The sequence below is a fragment of the Nicotiana tomentosiformis genome, chromosome 5, assembly GCF_000390325.3.
Source record: "Nicotiana tomentosiformis chromosome 5, ASM39032v3, whole genome shotgun sequence".
In the NCBI taxonomy this organism is placed as follows: domain Eukaryota; kingdom Viridiplantae; phylum Streptophyta; class Magnoliopsida; order Solanales; family Solanaceae; genus Nicotiana; species Nicotiana tomentosiformis.
In genome coordinates this window covers 17,491,650-17,511,174 of record NC_090816.1, presented here as the reverse complement: position 1 = coordinate 17,511,174, position 19,525 = coordinate 17,491,650, and the positions used below count along the sequence as shown (strand labels likewise).

General features: G+C 35.8%; 3 protein-coding genes across 3 annotated transcripts; all 3 read left to right on the top strand.

The window, feature by feature from the left end:
* Nucleotides 1–545: 545 nt before the first annotated feature.
* LOC104118354 (endo-1,4-beta-xylanase 4-like) lies at nt 546–3,061 on the top strand. The gene is made up of 5 exons (XM_018778323.2): nt 546–582; nt 667–713; nt 826–1,048; nt 1,293–1,924; nt 2,656–3,061. The coding sequence occupies exons 3-4, from the start codon at nt 1,033–1,035 to the stop codon at nt 1,694–1,696; spliced, it is 420 nt and encodes a 139-aa protein (XP_018633839.1). The 5' UTR covers nt 546–582; nt 667–713; nt 826–1,032; the 3' UTR covers nt 1,697–1,924; nt 2,656–3,061.
* On the top strand, nt 1,724–3,003 carry LOC138891976 (endo-1,4-beta-xylanase 5-like). Its single transcript, XM_070175666.1, has 2 exons — nt 1,724–1,924; nt 2,656–3,003. The coding sequence occupies exons 1-2, from the start codon at nt 1,724–1,726 to the stop codon at nt 3,001–3,003; spliced, it is 549 nt and encodes a 182-aa protein (XP_070031767.1).
* Nucleotides 3,062–4,866: 1,805 nt separating the features above from the next.
* On the top strand, nt 4,867–7,233 carry LOC104118355 (plasmodesmata-located protein 7-like). Its single transcript, XM_009629580.4, has 3 exons — nt 4,867–5,754; nt 6,567–6,677; nt 6,953–7,233. The coding sequence occupies exons 1-3, from the start codon at nt 5,031–5,033 to the stop codon at nt 6,958–6,960; spliced, it is 843 nt and encodes a 280-aa protein (XP_009627875.1). The 5' UTR covers nt 4,867–5,030; the 3' UTR covers nt 6,961–7,233.
* The last annotated feature ends 12,292 nt before the right edge of the window (nt 7,234–19,525 follow it).

Here is a 19,525-nt window from a genome sequence, read left to right as displayed (position 1 = left end):
AAAATAACGTGCTAAATTAAAAGTGTTTTTTATAATCATTCAATATCCGAAATTCACTGGTCCGTCTAATTCAAATTCATGCCGGAGTTTTTCAATGCCAGACCTCGAACTCGAGACGTCTTGTTAAGGATGAAGGGATTCTATCCATTCCACCATAACTTATGGTGGTAACTAAAAGAGTTTAACTTCTATACACTGATAATGTAATTTTTATATATTAAATATAAGAACTGTTAAAAAATAACTACAAGTTAACGTTCATTCATAATATAGTGGATTAGCAACCTGAAAATTTAAATAAGGCTAGTAACTTGCTACATCAGGTAAATTTGCAAAAAAGAAAAAAAAACAAATACAGCTATAGCATGATCGTATGAATGATAAGAGAACTTGCCCAAGAATGCTTAATAATTCAAGTATAATCATTCATTAAGCAACGAATTGTGGAAATTTTGCTACATATAAATTTGTCTCTCATTTTATGATTTCACAACATTAAAAATTGCAACTATGAAGACATTCAAGAGAAATAATAATGTTCTGCGTCACGTTGTACTCTTATCTTGTTACTTCTTTTTTCAGGTTAATCTGTCTTTCCACTAAATTACATTAAGTTATAAATTACATTATATTTTCCTTATATTTTAAATGACAATATTTTTGCAGGATTTCAAGTGTATGCCATAGGCTATGACTACTATTTCACTTCAAAGGCAAGATTTATAAGATATATTTACATGTCTTTCCCTGTATATTAAAATTCTTTTTTCGAAAAAAAATATATTTTGAATTGATGGATTTTTCTTACTATGCATGTTTCTATAGTGTTTGGAAAGACCTCTAAATCCACAATATAGTGGAGGAATTGCTATAAATCCAGAACTCAACAATGGATTAAATGGATGGACAAAATTTGGAAGTGCAAGAATTGAGACAAGAACATCAAAAGAAGGCAATGTCTTCATTGTTGCTTCTCATAGAACACAACCATCTGATAGCTTTTCTCAAAGATTTTATGTTGAGAAAGACAAAATGTACACTATTTCAGGTACATTCTTTCCTTTATTAATTTAAATAAGAGTATAAAATTTCTCAAACGAAGTGTATGACTGTTTATAATAAGTCTAACTTGGTGTCTCATAAACAAAATAAGCAACTTACTATACGTAAAATACATGTTAAATTATACTGATAATGTGAAGGATATTTTTACACTGTCAGTAATCAATTAAATGAATTAGAGTTGTTTAGTTTGGGTGAATTAATTTACTTTATTTTTGTCATTTTGGTAGCATGGTACAATTCCAGGTTCAAGTTAACTGTTTTCGAGAACGAAATGAAGTGGTGGTTTACTGAGCCAATTCAGGGCAAAGAAGACTACCATTTGGCTGATGCTATGCTTCAATATGTCAAGAATTATAGCATGTTAGTCCGCGGACACAACATAGTTTGGGAAAATAAAGATCAATTGCCTTCTTGGGCGAAAACGTTGTCACCTCCCCTTTTATCAGCAGCAGTTGAAAGGAGATTTTACTCGTTAGTACCAAGATATCAAGGCCAAATGATGCATTGGGATGTTGACAATGAAAACATACATTTTTCATATTTAGAAAGCCAGCTAGGCGAAAACGCCTCGGCTTATTTTTACAAGAAGGCTCATGATATGGATAGCAATACTATTCTGTTCTTGAATTAGTATAGTACTATTGAAAATCCTGATGATATGGTTGCAAATCCAGCTAATTACTTGGCCAAGATTCAAGAAATTAGATCAATGGGGTATAATGGACCTCTTGGAATTGGACTTCAAGGTCATTTTGATACTCCAAATATACCTTATATTAGAAGTGCACTTGATATTCTTGCAACTGCAGATTTGCCTATATGGATTACAGAATTAGATGTTTCAAGCAGACCCCTTCAGGTAAAACTAGCCCTCACTTAATTTGTGATTATTTACTTTATTTTTAAAGTTATCAAATCAGACTTACTATAGACACGCATTTGTTATTGTACGTCACTTAACTTGTGATTATTTACTTTATTTTTCAAGTTATCAAATCAGACTTACTATATACGTAGCTGTTATTGTAGGTCATTTAACTTGTGATTATTTACTTTATTTTTCAAGTTATCGAATTAGACTTACTGTAGACACGTAGTTGTTATTGTAGGTCACTTAACTTGTGATTATTTACTTTATTTTTCAAGTATCAAATCAGACTTACTATAGACACTTATGTAGTTGTTATTGTAGGTCACTTAACTTGTGATTATTTACTTTATTTTTCAAGTTATCAAATCAGACTTAGTATAAACACGTTGTTATTATAGGTCACTTAACTTGTGATTATTTACTTTATTTTTCAAGTTATTGAATCAAACTTACTATAGACACACTTAACTTGTGATTATTTACTTTATTTTTCAAGTTATCAAATCAGACTTAGTATAAACACGCTGTTATCGTATGTCACTTAACTTGTGATTATTTGTTTTATTTTTCAAGTTATCAAATCAGACTTACTATAACCACGTATCTGGTATTGTAGGTCAATTTAATCTGATGGCATAAAAATGTATACATCGTCTGTCCATGCATAAAAGTTAAACTTGTCATAATTTTATTTTATTTTTTGGATTTTTGGATTGCAGGCAGAGTATTTGAATGACATAATGTGGGAACTTCATGCACATCCAGGAGTAAATGGAATAATGATTTGGTCACCATGGCAACCACAAGGATGTTATAAAATGTGTTTAACTGATAATGATTTCAAGAATTTGCCTACTGGGGATGTTGTGGATAATTTTATGAGACAATTAAGTCATCAGGGCTTAATTGGGACTACTAATGATAATGGTTACTTTGAGACTTCATTATATCATGGAGATTATGAAGTGATAATCAAACATCCAACTGCAAGAGATCAGTCCTTTACTCAAAGATTTAATGTAGCCAAAAGCCAGAAAAGTAGTACCCTAGTGAAATTATCTGCTTAGGAAATCAGTCCCTGTCTTAATTCTGTTTGATTAATAAAAATTCCCTTCATTATTGTCCTCTTGACTTGTTTCATAATTTTGCTTAATTTTGTGTTTTTATCTCTAAGTAAATGGCAACATTCGAAGGACGATAATGAATAATTTGATAGTTAGAAAGAAAAGAATGAAAAAGAATTTATGTCTTAGAAAACAAACACTAAATTTCATGTATTAATCTAATTTTAGTCAATTACATAAACAGAAAAGAATACACAGCGTGAAATATTATATATTTTGTTTCTTTGAATCAGAATTAACATAAAGCTCAACTGTATCATTCATTAAAAAGGATAGTAAACTAAGGGTGTGTTTGGTACGAAGGAAAATATTTTTCGGAAAATATTTTCCAATTTTCCCATGTTTGGTTGGCTTAAATGTTATGAAAACATTTTCCTCATGAACTCATTTTAACCTCCAATTGGAGGAAAATATTTTCCCTATCAAGAGAAGGGAAAATATTTTCCAAAACTCTTTTTCAACCTTCTCCACCCTATTCTCCATCCCCACCAACCCAACCCCACACCCCCACCTACCCACCCCACCCCCCAACACCACACCACACCACCCCCTCACCATCGTCTCCCCTACCCCCAACCCCACCCTAAATAGAAATATTATTGATAGTACTTTCTTTTCATGTTATAAATAGAATACTTTTTTTCATTTCAACAAATGAGTATTTTTTTTTTCATTTTAACAAAAAAAGTAATTTATTTTCATGATGTAAAAAAAGTATTTTCTTTCATTTCAAAAAAATGATGTAGTAAAAAATATTTTCTTTCATTTCAACAAAAAGAGTAGTAAACAGTATTTTCTTTCATTTCGACAAAAAGAATATTTTCTTTTCATGATTTAGAAAAAGTAGTTTCTTTCATTTCATCAAAATGATGTAGTAAAAAATATTTTCTTTTATTTCAACAAAAAGAGTAGTAAAACATATTTTCTTTTATTTCAACAAAAAGAGACATATTTTCTTTTATTTCAACAAAAAGAGTATTTTCTTTTCCTTTCAACAAAATGAGCATTTTCTTTTCATGATGTAAAAAAAAAGTATTTTCTTTCGGTTCAATAAAATGGGTACTTTATTTTCATATTATAGAAAGAGTACTTTCTTTTTCTACCAAAAAAAGAATATTTTCTTTTTAGTTATGGAGCACAAATTTCAATGTTATTTTTGTGTAAAAAAGTAAAGCAACACATTAATTCCTTTGGGTTTGTGTGAATTTTTAGAAGAATAATTAAATTCTTGAATTTGGGGGAGGGGGAGAGGGGAGCACAAGAAACATGAGGACTTGGGGGAATGGGGTGAGGAGAGTAGCATAAAAAATTATTTTTCTAAAAAATATTTTCTACACTATAACCAAACACTAGAAAATATTTTCCGGAAAACTTTTTTCACTTACCAACCAAACAAGGGAAAATAAGTCATAAACCACTCATTTTTCATGAAAACATTTTCTAGGAAAATATTTTCTATGTAAAGCATTTTCTTTAGTACCAAACACGCCCTAAATGAGAGAAAAGAACTATACATACATGCATGTATTTCATGCAAACATACCTATATACTACGCCCTAAATGAGAGAAAAGAACTATACATACATGCATGTATTTCATGCAAACATACCTATATACAAGATTTCAAAACGAAATAGTATTATACTATAGCTAAGAAAAGCAAAACTTTACTTGGTTAAGTTACTCTCTTTTCTAATTTTAAATAACTTATGAAAAGGTAACAAATGAAAAGGCACGAATAGGCTGGCCACCATAACTTTGTGTTATTTTTTCCTCCCTCTAAACCTTTTGCATGCCATATATTTGCAAACTATAACCAAAAAACAACTCAAACCTTTATGCAATTGTGCTTAAATACTCGTTGAAACAGCCATAGAAATACCTCTCTCTCTCTCTCTCTCTCACACACACATACGCACACACTCTATCTCTCTCATCATAGTACGTACATACTCTCTCAATTTCAAACATGGCCAAAAAACTCCATTTTCTTCTTACTCTCATAGCCATTTCCCTTTCTTTCTTCTTTCATGTCATCTCCTCCGATTCTTCTGTCGATTCTTTCGTCTACGGTGGCTGTTCACAGATAAAATACACACCAAACTCACCTTACGAATCAAACCTCAACTCCCTTCTCACATCCTTTATTAACTCAGCCACTTACTCATCTTACAACAAATTTAGTATCATGGGATCAACCAAACAAGACATATTATACGGCGTATACCAATGTCGCGGCGATTTATCGATGCCAGATTGTGCTACTTGTGTAGCCAAAGCAGTGAGTCAAGTTGATAAACTTTGTTCACAAAACTGTGGTGGAGCTTTACAATTACAAGGGTGTTTTGTAAAGTATGATAACACTTCATTTCTTGGTGTTGAGGACAAGACTTGTTTGTTGAACAAATGTGGGCCGTCTAATAATGGGCTTAATGAGGATTCTATGGGCCGTGTTTTGACAAGTTTAAATGGGGCTGATGGGCTTTATAGAGTTGGTGGGTCATTAGATGTACATGGTGTGGCCCAATGTGTTGGTGATTTGAGTAATGGTCAGTGTCAAGATTGTTTATCAGAAGCAATCGGACGGCTGAAAAGTGAGTGTGGTGGAGCTGCGTATGGGGATATGTTCTTGGGAAAATGCTATGCTAGGTTTATAACTAGTGGAGCTCATTTTGATGCCAAATCTAATCACGGTAAGGAAAAAAATAGTGATTTAAATATCTTTTACATTATCAGTATAATAATTAAAAACAATCCGCACAACTTATTTTGCATTCACATAGGATACATGGAAGAGCCGCACCTCAAAGGGTATGATGTAGACAGTCATCTCAAAGGATATGATGTAGACAGTCTACTCTAATGCAAGTATTAGTGACTGGTCCACTGCTCGAATCCGTGATCTATAAGGTCACATGAAGATAACTTTACCGTTATTACTTCAAGGCTCACCTTCTTAGATTATCAGAATAATTTATAGTTATTACTTATTACAATAGATTATTTACTTTTATTTGGATCACCAAATTAGACTTATTATCGACTTATCGCTTGTAAGTCATTTTAATCTAACAGTGTAAAAAAAAATTACATTGTTAATGCCAAAAAATTAAGCTCTTTTTAGGACTAGTGTAATTGCGTTGCATGCTCTTTCTCAAGGGAACGAATGATTCATCACTTACTCTTAAGCGTGACCTCTAAACTTCTAATACTACGTTATATACAACAATGTATTGATTTCATTAGCAATGAAATATGTAACTTTTAAAGAGAAATTGATATCTCATTATGCAAGATCCCTATCAATTGATTATTTCGATTTTTTTTTTTTCTTTAGCATTTCACACGTCAAAATTATAACTAGAACTAAAAAGTAGAAAGGGAGGCCGGTTTTTGGTTTTGCTATGTTGATAAGTGATAAGTAACATAAATTAAATTTTATTGTCTAATGTGAATATGTAGATCATCTACAGTGTAAATATCAGTGCCATTTTATTCATTGCAGGTTCTCATTTTGAGAATGAGAAGACATTTGCACTTATAATTGGATTATTAGCAGGGGTTGCACTTCTCATCATTTTCTTAACTTTCATAAGAAGAATATTTGGACGAAATGGTAAGAACTCATATTTTCTTTTCTTTTTTTCCCTTTCTTTTCGTTTTCTCTTTTGATTGTTTTTATATTAACAACAATAACAAACCCAATCTATACGTGGGGGATTGTTTTAATATTATCCCTTTTAAATTTCTAAAAGAGATGGTAACAACTTTTCAGTTTTCACCTTTTGCCTTTTTCCTTTTTTCTTTTACATTCTTTTTAAATTCGTATACAAGTATTTGATTTCATTTTCGTATTACTTAAATTGATTGTTTTTTTATTACTTTTTGCAGGTAAATAAAGAATACATACATGATCAACGTCAAATTGCATTCTTTTTGTTTTCTTTATTTTTATGTTGTCTTTTTCAAAAAGATGATTAACTCAAAGGCTTCATTGAAATGGGAGATTATGAAGAAAAGAGGAAGTCTAGGGAAATGTACCATAAAAGTGGAAAGTGAAAAAGGCTAAGATTCCGCTCTTAACTTTAATTGCCTTGTAAAGAAGTTAAGTTGTATTTTGATATGTTTTCATGTTATGTTATTTGATTATAATGAAGTATTCTTTTGTTTTATTATTTCAGCAATAACATGATCGAACTGTTTTTTTTCATTATTTTCATTCATGAATGCGTCCATTCCGATGAATTTCTCAAAAGTAATTACACTAATCATCGATATATCCATAGAAAAATGCCAATAATAACAATTAACAAACGAAAATAAAATACAATTAGAGCTACAGGTGAAGGATCATTAAGAAACATAATTAGAGCTAAAGAAATCAAGTATATTTGTGTCCGACCCAAAATCCTAATATATCGTGATGACGCTATCTGAATACTATGTAAGCCAACAACCTCAATAAACCACAATTTCATTTAAGCTTGAAAACATAATATTTAAAGTTAATACAAAAATCTCATTAATACCGACATAAATCACTTCCAAAATACGGTGTCAATGAGTACATAAGCATCTAAAGGGTAACAAAGTCTTACTGATAAAAAACACTGTCTGAAAAATATAGAACAGTACAAAAACTGAAAGGAGGAATGTCAAGGTCTGCGGACGTCAAGCAGCTACCTCGATAGTCTCCAATAGATAAAGCTCTGAAAAACTAGCAACCGTCGTGTCCGGAGGTACCTGGATCAGCACACGAGGTGCAGGGTATAGTATGAGTACAACCAACTCAGCAAGTAACAATACTAAATAAAGAGCTGAAGATAGTGACGAGCTTCACAACTAAGTTCAATTACAGTAATTTCCAACATAAGAAGGTAGGCATGCTTTCAAGTTCAATATTTAAAACTCAAATAATAATTTCATATCAAATTCGACTGAAATAGAAGATAATGTCTTTCGGAATTTTTCAAAACAGTGATATATGACCGCTGAAGTGCAACAATAATAAAATCAATGCATTCTCTCAGAGCAACAATCACTCAGTCATCCCATTCACTCCAACCTCACAATCACTATTTCCTCACAGTCACTCATTCCTCTCAATCACTCAGCACTCGGCACTCGGCACTACACTCGCACTCAATAGGTACCTGTGCTCACTGGGGGTGTACAAACTCCGAAGGGGCTCCTTCAGCCCAAGCGCTATAACAAGCTAATCATGGCATAAATTAATGAAAATGCTGCAGCGTGCAGCCCGATCCCATAAATATCCTCACAATCAGGCCCTCGGCTTCACTCAGTCATCAACCTCTACAGTCTCTCGGGTTCTCAGAAATCATGATAAGCAGCCCAAACAACAATGATATAATGCATCAATAATGAACAATAGAGACCGGGATGTAATATACAAGTAAAACTGTGACTGAGTACAAAATAGTAATTTAGTAGATAATTCAACATACACACGACCTCTGTGGGTCCCTACAGTGTCAACACATGGTTTAAACATGATTTATAGTTAAATTTCTCTAATACGTGAAAAAATATCCGGATAACAGCAGATTATTCAACTACACAGCTCCATGGAATTGACCAAGTCATAATTCCTACGGTGCACGCCCACACGCCCGCCGCCTAACATGTGTGTCACCTCAAAACCAATCACATAACACATAATCTGGGTTTCATACCCTCAAGACCAATTTTAGAACTCTTACTTACCTCAAACCGTATAATTCTTTATTCTGCAATGCTTTTGCCTTGCGAATCGGCCTCCAAATAGCTCGAATCTAGTCATAAATAATTTGATTCAGTCAATACAAATTATGGGAATTAATTCCATATGAAAATACTCAATTTCCAACAAAAATCGAAATTGCACTCAAAAATCGTCCGTGGGGCCCACGTCTCAGAACTCGACAAAAGTTATAAAATCCGAAAGCACATTCTACCACGATTCTAATCATATAAATTTTACCAAATTCTGACATCAACTCGACCTTCAAATCTTCAAAATAAACCAAGAGGGTTTTCTAAATTTTTCAACTTAATTCACCCATTAAATACTAAAAATAACCATGGATTCAGGTAATTTGACCAATATTGAGTTAAGAACACTTACTCCATTATTTTCCTTGAAAATCTCCCAAAAATTACCTCTTCCCGAGCTCCAATTCATCAAAAATGGCAGAACATAAACTCTCTGCCTAGACATTTGCTCTACGCGATCGCGGGCCTGTCCAGGCGATCGCAAAGCTCAACCTCACAGGCCTACGCGATCACGGACTCGTCCACGCGATCGCGAAGCACAAACGCGTGACCTCCACTTCAGCTCTACTTACTCTATGCGAACGCGACCTTTTTCACGCGTTCGTGAATCACAAACTCCCACAGCTACGCGATCGCAACCCTCTTCACGTGATCGCGAAGAACAAAATCATCACTGCCTCGAACAAGCCTACGCAATCGCGGTCAAGTTCATGCGATCGCGTATAAGGAAACTAGGTACATGCATCAGAAAATTCCAGCAAACTTCCAAGTCCAAAATTCAATCCGTTAATCCTCCGAAACTCACCCGAGGCCCCCGGGACCTCAACCAAATTTACCAACAAGTCCTTAAACATCACACGAAAGCCTCAAATCATATCAAACAACGTTAAAAACACAAATTATACCCCAATTTAAGCCTAATGAAACTAAAAAATTTTAATTTCTACATTCAATGCCAAAACCTATCAAATCAAGTCCGATTGACCTCAAATTTTGCACGAAGTCATAAATGACATAACGGACCTATTTCAATTTTCAGAATCGGACTCCGACCCTGATATCAAAAAGTCAATTCCTCGGTCAAACTTCCAAACCTAAATTTCTATTTTTTGTCATTTCAAGCCTAATTTAACTACGGACTTCCAAATAATTTTTCGGATACGGTTCTAAGTCCAAAATCACTATACTGAGCAATTGGAATTATCAAAACTATATTGCGGGATCGTTAACACATAAGACGACATCCCATCACTATTTTAACTTAAACTTTAAACCTTGAAACTAAGTGTTCCAATTCATTCCAAAATTTTACCGGACCCGAACCAATAACCCCGGCGAGTCACATAATAACTATAAAGCATAAATTGAACAGTAAATGGGGGGACAGAGTTATAATACTCAAAACGACTAGCCAGGTCATTGCATTTACTCTCAAAATTAAAATAATAATGGGCACAAGGGGTATATATTTTTGCCTTTTTCTTATACTATACGTTTAAGTCCCCTTTTACCCTATTGGTTCAACAAGCTGGTTCTTTACATTTTAGCAATGAGTTAATCAAATTTGCATAACATGTATCGTACTATATTCAAAAAGTTTGAATTGCAATACGTAAACATCTAAAATTGGAGGAGGTTAGAATATTTTATGGTAATTATATTTGGTAGTCCCGCAAAAATATTAAGTAACCTGTTATTACGGGTTAAAATCACTGATAAAACAAAAAAAATATTTTTACACGTTAGTTCATATAACTTAAATCTATTAACATTCTGCTAGAGTTATGTTCAATCCACGACATCACAATTTTATTTATTACAAAATAAAGTGCCTTTTACCATACTTTTTGTTCCTAACAAAACAGTACACTCCAAAAGAAAATTAGGAGTACATCATTGGAGTGTCATATTGCCTTTTATGTTTTACCAATACAACAAATCAAGAGACGAAAGTCGGTGGCTTTAACACAAGGTAACGGACTATATAAGTGGAGTACATGTTAGCTTTTATTAGATAAAGTGATTCATTTCCCAATTAGTTCACATAAAGGTAAAGCAAGAATCATTCTGTATATTCATGTCCACGCATGAACTTTAGCATATATACTTTACAGACAATTTTGGAGGAGCAATTAATTCCGTAGAATTAGATATCTAGCTGTAATTTCAATCATGGCTATAAAGCCAGTTCTATATGTTGGGAAGATGACTAATATAATCATCCAAATATGGATATTCTTCAATGTGTAAGCAGGGGCCACAAACGGACCGGTCAGGTCGGATAGAAAACGGATAAAATATTTGACCTGACTCATATTTAATACGGACAAAAAATGGGTTAACCGAACGATAATTATGTGGATATCCATATTATTCATGACCTCTTGAATATGACCAATATTTTGGAGAATTCCTAATCTCCCAAATATGAGAAACCCCCAATTTCAATCTTGACAAATATAAAAGTTAAACCCATTGGTTATTCATTTTTAAGTGGATAATATGAATCTTATCCTTATTTGTCCCATTTTAAAAAAAATCATTATCCAACTCATTTTTTAGTGGATAATATACATGAATAATTATTTCTTTGTTTATTTTGCCACCATTATTGTAAGGTTTAAATAGGATGATATGCATGAACCTAATCTGGTGCTTAATTAACCTAGGTAACTATTATAGGCAGATGTAGCGTTGCGACACCGAGTTCAAAAGAATTTAGAACATTTTCGGTGCAGAATAAAGATTTGTTAAAAATGTACTAAAATTTTTGTTGGTCCCTTGTGTGCATAGACACGGGCAGATTCGAGCATGTGGGATGCACGTGAAGGAGATAAGCTTAACTTGGTCTAATTAATATCTCCTGATCGAAAAGGGTTGCATAATTGATAAGGAAAAGGAGACCTTAATCAAAGAGAACACTATCCAAGATAAGGGAGGAGTTAGAGGTTGAGATCAACTCGAACTCTTCCACCAATGAAGAGTAGCATTAAAACTCTAGTTATTTTCTACTATACTAACTCTATAAATCGCAGGATGTTCTCATTCTACAGGGACGCACAGAAGCAGAAGTTAAACGTGAATTGAGAGCAAAATAGCAAGGCATTTTGCAAGCAGTTCGTCTGTGATTCAAGTGTGTGAACCTGAAACTACATGAATCAGATAGAAGAACCAATTCCAAGTGTGTGTCTTTTATTCTAGTTCAATTGTAGTATGTATTTTCATAGTGTACCTTTAAGCTTTATCAAGGGACAATTGTAATAGGTATTCAGAGTATTCAAGTTAGAGTTAACTTGAAATTGTCGCAACAGTTAGAGGCTGTGTGCCACAACAGGATTAGAGTTAATCATAAGTTTACAAAAGTATTTTGTAAATATAGTTTTTGGCTCAGTGATTTAGTGAAGTGTTTTGGAAAAATCCTACTGGGAAGTAGGTCGTGGTTTTTTCACCTTTTGAGCCATGTGTTTTTCACGTAAAAATCCTTACATTCTTTAATTTCTGCATTTATTATTCTGCAACAGTAGTATAAGGAACACATAGAAGAAACAGGTCCTTTTATAATCTGTGCATACGAAAAATTAGACACCACACAAATCACCCCCCTCTTGTGTGGTATTGAAGTTAAAACATCAATTTTTATATATAGTAGATATGTATTTATTATTTTAAAATTACAATAGATTCAATTTCAATGTTAAAAACTTTAAAGATTGATCTTTAAAACTTAAATATTGAATCCCCACCGACTGTTTATGGTATGCATGAACTAATATTATTTAGAAAAGATTGTGACATAATACAGTCAGTAAAATTACTTTGATCATTCAGTATATAACAGAAATCGTCTTGTTTTATATTTGATTATAGGTGGCTCACTGAGTTATGATGTGAATAAATAAATTGACGAGTCACTATTCCGCCAGAAAAGTTAGCTAGATTGAGATGAGTTGGATCCAGATGGTTAAACAATCATTTTTCCTTATACTAATTTAATTTGGGAATATTCTAATGTGAACCTTATAGTTTTTTCGTACCTTGTATACAACAACAATCGGAATCAAGATTTAAAACTTATGAGTTTAGTATTCTAATTCTTAATTTAATGAGTTCTAAATAAATAATTTGTGCATAATTCAATAGTAACAAATACAAGGTTTGGACAAAAGTTATTGGGTTCAGCTGAACCCGTATCCGATGGGCTAGCTCCGCCCCTGACAACAACAAGCCCAGTAATTTTTCACGAGTGAAGTCTGAGGAGGGTTGTGAACCAAGTTACTTATTGTGTATTTATTTGAGATTGTTGTAGAAACTCATAAACTTTAAATCCTGAATCCTCCTATATCTGTCAACGTTGTACATTCTTAATTTCTTAAAAAGAAAACAAGAAGTTCCTCTATTACTGTATTCCTTTTCTGTAATTCCGTTTCTCTTTCTTTGTATTTTTGGAGTTTGAGAGTTGGGGATTCTCTTAGAGAACCAAATCTCTAATGTTTGCAAGACGAGATATTAACTGTAAAAATAAAATCCCAAAAGGGCGGAAAACAATCAAATTGATATAAAATTATGAAATTATAAAGATTGTGATAGTATCTCAAAACAGGTCTCGGAAATATACTTTGCACACATTAGTATGTAATTTTCTATTATATAGAAAAGAGAAGATCGTCGACAGGGGTATATTAATTTTTCTTGCTCACAAGTCACAACACGTATCTTTTCTGGCATTCTCATCTAGAATCCTGCACAACTCGGTCCTCCCACTTTCTATCACCTTTACTTTGTCCAATGGTCGATCATTTTTGCTTCTATTTCTTTTTTAATTATTTCACTGTAGTATCCTAATGGTTAACATCTTGTAACCCATATTTTGTTATTTTTATTATTAAAATATTTTCAGGAGTTACATATATAATTATAATGGGTAAAATATGTTACGATACGTGACCACCAAAGAAGGGGACACGTGGAATCAAAGCTGAAAAAAAAAGAAAACCGGGCATGTCTACCTCGTATGTCACCGAGAAAGGCAAGTCCATAAAGACATTAAGTATGATGCGTCCGGTAGCATTTAATGAAGAATATTCCACAATATTAAAGAGTAACGGCTCATTACAGGAATTTGGGCATTTATATTTACCGTTAGATTTTCATTATCGCATTTCAATAATTGTCATTAGTGGTGGGCCTAACCATTACACCCACTGAGTTATAAATAATAGGCTCAACGATCATTGTAAGACACGATTTTTTCGACATCAAAGAATATATTCTAATACAATGTCTTGATACTATTCCTCTCTCTAGCTTGTTGTTTTTATCATCATTGTGCCCGGAAACCCTATTCCTCGGCTCTCCAAATCTATCGTTTTATCTACATTTGAGCTAAGTATCTTACATCCAAATCGATTAATTCATTATCTTTTGGGATCAAATTGATTCATCTGTCTAGAAACCACGAACAAATTCAACTATACCATTTTTCGGGTAAACAGTTTGGCGCCCACCGTGGAGCCCAGACAGTCGTGTGGTTAAATCGATCCTTACCTCTTTCACTCACAAGCTTTGATCGTTCTTGTCTTAGCAAAATCACAGGAAATGGCAATCAATACCATTAATAACACTCGCGACCCCGAGGTTCAAGGGGAACACCCCCATCTTGAGGACTCAATCAACGACACTCGCAATGAGGAAGAAGATACAACGCTGGTGTATGATGGGCGGTACCCCAGACAAGTACGGGAGGCGACTCCAGATGATGCTGACCAGGGACGCGTAACAGATGCGGTAAGGATCCTGCAAGAGCAACAAGCAACCATTCTAGATCACCTCACGCGGCAAGATCAGGTTATGACGGAGTTAAAACATGCGTTATCGGGCGCTTCGAATAATACAAATAGGCGAGATCCAGTTCCTCTCATTGTTCCTACGAACCAAACAACACTCCCAGGGGCGAAGTTGGCTCCGACGGGACTGGGGTGAGTAGATCTGGCCTCAACAACAATAAAGATCCGTTTAAGGAGGAACTCTTGCGGTTCATGAAGGAAGTAAATGCTCGCATAAACCAAATCCTGGGCGCACCTCCAGTATTGAAAGGCCCGAGCTCGAAGAAGTACATCCAATTACCGTACAAACTGATTGCAGCCCGGGAATTAATCCCAAAGCGATTCAGAATGCCTGAATTACCAAAATATAACGGGACCTCAGATCCACAAGGGCACATCACCACCTACACAACGGCGGTGAAAGGAAATGATCTGGCTCCCCACGAAATCGAGTCCGTGTTATTGAAGAAATTTAGTGAGACTCTCACGAGGGGAGCCTTGACATGGTACTCATTATTGTCCGAACATTCCATAGATTCCTTCGAAATGCTCGCGGATTCGTTTATCAAGGCCCATGCTAGTTCCAGAAAGGTACAAGCCCGAAAGGCCGACATATTCAGGATTGCGCAGAGAGAATCCGAGGTATTACGAAGATTCGTTAGCCGGTTCCAGAAGGAAAGGATCTTGTTACCGGTCGTATCGAATGAATGGGTTGCTGAAGCATTCACTAAGGGTTTAAACCCAAGGAGTTCAGATGCTTCCCAGAAGCTGAAGGAAAGCCTGCTCGAGTTTCAAGCAACAACTTGGGCAGATGTCCACAAACGGTACGAGTCAAAAATAAGGATCGAAGGCGATTAGGTCGGCTTTGCATCATCGATCAAAGTACAGGAGAAGAATAATGAATAAATGAAAGATGGTATTTACATGGATAGGCGGACCTCAAGGGGTCGGTTTCTACCTTAGGAGCGGACGGAAGGTCGTGACACGAGCTTTTGAACATCGGACAAGTTCACTGTTGACAGGAGGACCGATCTTGGGCGGAACAACAAATCACTGCAGGATAAAGAAATCTCGGGACCACGAGGTTCTCTTTATCCAAAGTTATCAGAGTATAATTTCAACGTCAGCGTGGTGGAGTTAGTGTCGTCCATGAGAGATATCATAGAGGTACGATTCTCGAGACCTATGAGGTTCGATCCCAGCCAGAGGGACCCAAAGATATGGTGTGAATACCATCGGACTGGGGACTATTGGCACCTTCGGGAAGAAGTGGCAACATTTTTGAATAATGGTCACCTCAGAGAACTACTGAGTGACCGAGCCAAAAATAATTATGGTCGGGATAGGGGCGATGCGCAAACCTCGAAAGCAGGAGAAAAACCTCCACGCCAAACGATCAATATGATCTTCGGAGGGAACAAAATTAATGGGGTCACCTTCTCTGTTGCAAAGAAGAATAAAATATCGACAACCCATAGCAAGAGGCTCCGGGAAGATGATATCACGTTCACGGATGAAGATACGGACGAACTACTACTGCCGCACAATGACGCACTGGTAATCTCTTTAAATGTGTTAAACTTTAAAATTAAACGTGCTTTAGTGGATCCAGGAAGTTCTGTTAATATCATACAATGGAGAGTTCTGGATCAAGCTAAACTCACCTGGAGCATCATCCCGGCGACAAAGCTCCTTGATGGATTCAACCTTGTAAGCGTGACAACCCGAGGGGAAATTTTACTGCTCACAGAGGCCGAGGGCGTAATAAAGACGCCTCTCTTCGAAGTGGTACATGGAGACATGGGCTATAATATCATCCTGGGAAGGCCATGGCTGCATAAGATGAAAGTCGTGCCTTCTACGTACCACCAATCGCTGAAATTTCCAACAACCGAGGGGATTAAGCAGATAAGAGGTGATCAACCGATAACAAGAGAGATGAATGCGATCTCAGTCTCCCATAGCAAGGGAAAGGAACCAACGGCATAGCAGTTACTGGAACCGACTTCCCACCCCGAACAAGAAGAAGTTTCCCCAGGGGCAGGAGAGTCGGAGCAATATTATGTACCAAGGTATTTTCAGGTACCGAAAGAAACGAACGCGAAGAAATCCACGGCAGAAGAGCTAGAGTAGGTTGCACTTTTCGAAAAATTCCCAGATAGGAAATTCCATTTGGGAACAGGACTACACCCAGAGCTCAGGTCAGATTTTATTGAATTCCTTAAAATTAACGCTGATTGTTTTGTATGGTCGTACGAGGATATGACAGGAATCCCAATAGGGATAGCAGTGCACAAGTTAATGTAACGACCCGACCAGTCGTTTTAAAAGTTATAGCCCCATTCCCCTATTTACTGCTCATTCTGTGCTTTATAACTGTTATGTGACTTGCTAGGGTAGTCGGTTCGGGTCTGGTGAGGTTTTGAAATAAATTGGAACATTTAGTTTTAAAGTTTAAAACTTAAGTTGAAAAGGTTGGTTGGATATCGACCTATGTGTAAATGACCCCGAAATAGAGTTTTGATGATTCCAATAGCTCTTTATGGTGATTTTGTACTTAAGAGCATGTCCGAAAAATTATTTGGAAGTCCGTAGTAGAATTTGGCTTGAAATGGCGAAAGTTGAATTTTTGGAAAGTTTGACCGGGGAGTTGACTTTTTGATATCGGGGTCGGAATCCAGTTCTGAAAATTTTCATAGCTCCGTTATGTCATTTATGACTTGTGTGCAAAATTTGAGGACAATCGGGCTTGATTTAATAGGTTTCGGCATCGAATGTAGAAGTTAGAATTTTTAAGTTTCATTAAGCTTGAATTGGAGTATGATTCGTGGTTTTAGCGTTATTTGAAGTGATTTGAGGTTTGGAATAAGTTTGTATGATGTTCTAGGACTTGTTGGTGTATTTGGTTGAGGTCCCGGGGGCCTCGGGTGAGTTGGGGATGGTTAACGGATCGAATTCGGACTTAGAGCAAAATCTGAAAGTTTTCGCCATATGATGTAACCGCACCTGCGGGCGAAGTAGCGTAGAAGCGAGCTGGGAAGCGCAGAAGCGGAGGGCACAGAGGCGGAAGAAACTTCGCAGGTGCGGACTCGCACTTGCGCGTGGAGGATCGCAGAAGCGGCATTTGGCTTGGGAGCCATTGGTCGGCAGAAGCGGATATTTTCACGCAGATGCGCACCCGTAGAAGCGGGATTAGCCGCAGAAGCGGGAACCGCAGAAGCAGCTTAATGAGCCGCAGGTGCAAAAGCACTGGCGAGATTACAAAAACAGAGGGGTTTCGACATTTTTGTTATTTTGGACATTTTCAACACGATTTTGGGCAATGTTTCTGAGAGTATTCATGGGGAAACTTGAGGTACGTCACATGTGATTATTGTTAGTCAATAATATTGGATTATCATTGAGTATTTCAACTAGATTACATGTTTTTGAGGTGAAATTAGAGGATTTGGGCCTAGGGATTTCAAAATGAGAATTTGAGATTTGGAGGTCGAGTTGATGTTAGATTTTAGTAAAAATTATATGGTTGGACTCGTAGTTGAATGACGTTCGTATTTGTAACTTTTGTTGGGTTCCGATATGTGGGCCCCAAGGGCAATTTTTGGGTTAAATTTCAGATTTTTGTTAGAAAATTTGTATTTTCTTATGGAATTTATTCCTATAATTTATATTGATTGAATCAAATTAATTATGATTAGATTCGAGCCGATCGGAGTCGGAAAATCGAGCAAAAGGCATAGTACTTGACTGATTGAGCATGGTTTGAGGTAAGAGGCTTGCCTAACCTTGTGTAGGAGAAATTTCCTTGGGATTTGGTAATGTTGTGATATGTGAGTGCCGTGTACGTGAGGTGACGAGTACGTACACGAGTTATTTGTTGTAAAACCCAATTTATTTTACCGAGTAGCAACCTGTTTTTCCTTTTATTTGGGTTATACCGTTTAAATAAGTATTAGTCTGTTTTCATTCTTACTTGAGTTTTTCCAATATGTGTAGTTATCCTGTTTAGTCTAATATCTCATGTCTATGTGATTTAACTGCTTATTTGAACTCTGTGAAGCATGCCTAGTTGATTTCCCGCTTTTCCTTGTTCTTTATCAGTATAACTGTAGAAATCTTATTGTTAATTGTTGTATTTATCGGTTTGAGCTGTGTGTTTACTTTTGAGACTACGAAGCGGTTCCTCGGGAGTTCTCCCTGCACATTTACTTTTGAGACTACGAGGCAGTACCTCGGAAGTTATCCCTGTATATTTACTTTTGAGACTGCGAGGCGGTACCTCGGGAGTTCTCCCTGTATATTTACTTTTAAGATTATGAGGCGGTACCTCGGGAGTTTTCCTTGTATATTTATTTTGGGACTACGAGATGGTATCTCAGGAGATCCCCTACTGTTTACCCCTGTGTGTTGTACTATTGTCTTGTTGTGTTTCCTATTATTAAATTCTAGTCTCTCATTATACTGTATATTCTCTTGCCTTATTTATTATTTATCAGTGGACCAGACCTGACCTCGTCACTACTCGACCGAGGTTAGGCTTGGCACTTACTAGGTACCATTATAGTGTACTCATGCTACTCTTCTGCACATGTTTTCGTGTGCAGATCCAGGTTCATCATACCAGCCTCGCTATTAGTTATGCATTTGCTGTTGTTCCGGAGACTTCAAGGTACATTTTCTCGCGTCCGTAAACCTAGGAGTCCCCCTCTATTCTCCCCTATGTCAAATACTTCCCGTATTCCTTTTATTTGACTCTAGTGTATAGAGATGCTATTTTCCTTCTGTAGCATTTGGCTTACGATGTTCTAGATTTTGGGAAGACTGTGTATTTATAGAGTATTAGTTATTATACATGCCAAGCGGCATTGTT

Bases quoted from the DNA above. Each gene is read 5' to 3' on its own strand.
- LOC104118355 (XM_009629580.4), top strand. From the start codon at position 5,031: ATGGCCAAAAAACTCCATTTTCTTCTTACTCTCATAGCCATTTCCCTT. The intron at 5,755-6,566 runs GTAAGGAAAAAA...TATTCATTGCAG, and splicing joins TGATGCCAAATCTAATCACG to GTTCTCATTTTGAGAATGAG.
- LOC138891976 (XM_070175666.1), top strand. From the start codon at position 1,724: ATGGTTGCAAATCCAGCTAATTACTTGGCCAAGATTCAAGAAATTAGA. The intron at 1,925-2,655 runs GTAAAACTAGCC...TTTGGATTGCAG, and splicing joins TTTCAAGCAGACCCCTTCAG to GCAGAGTATTTGAATGACAT.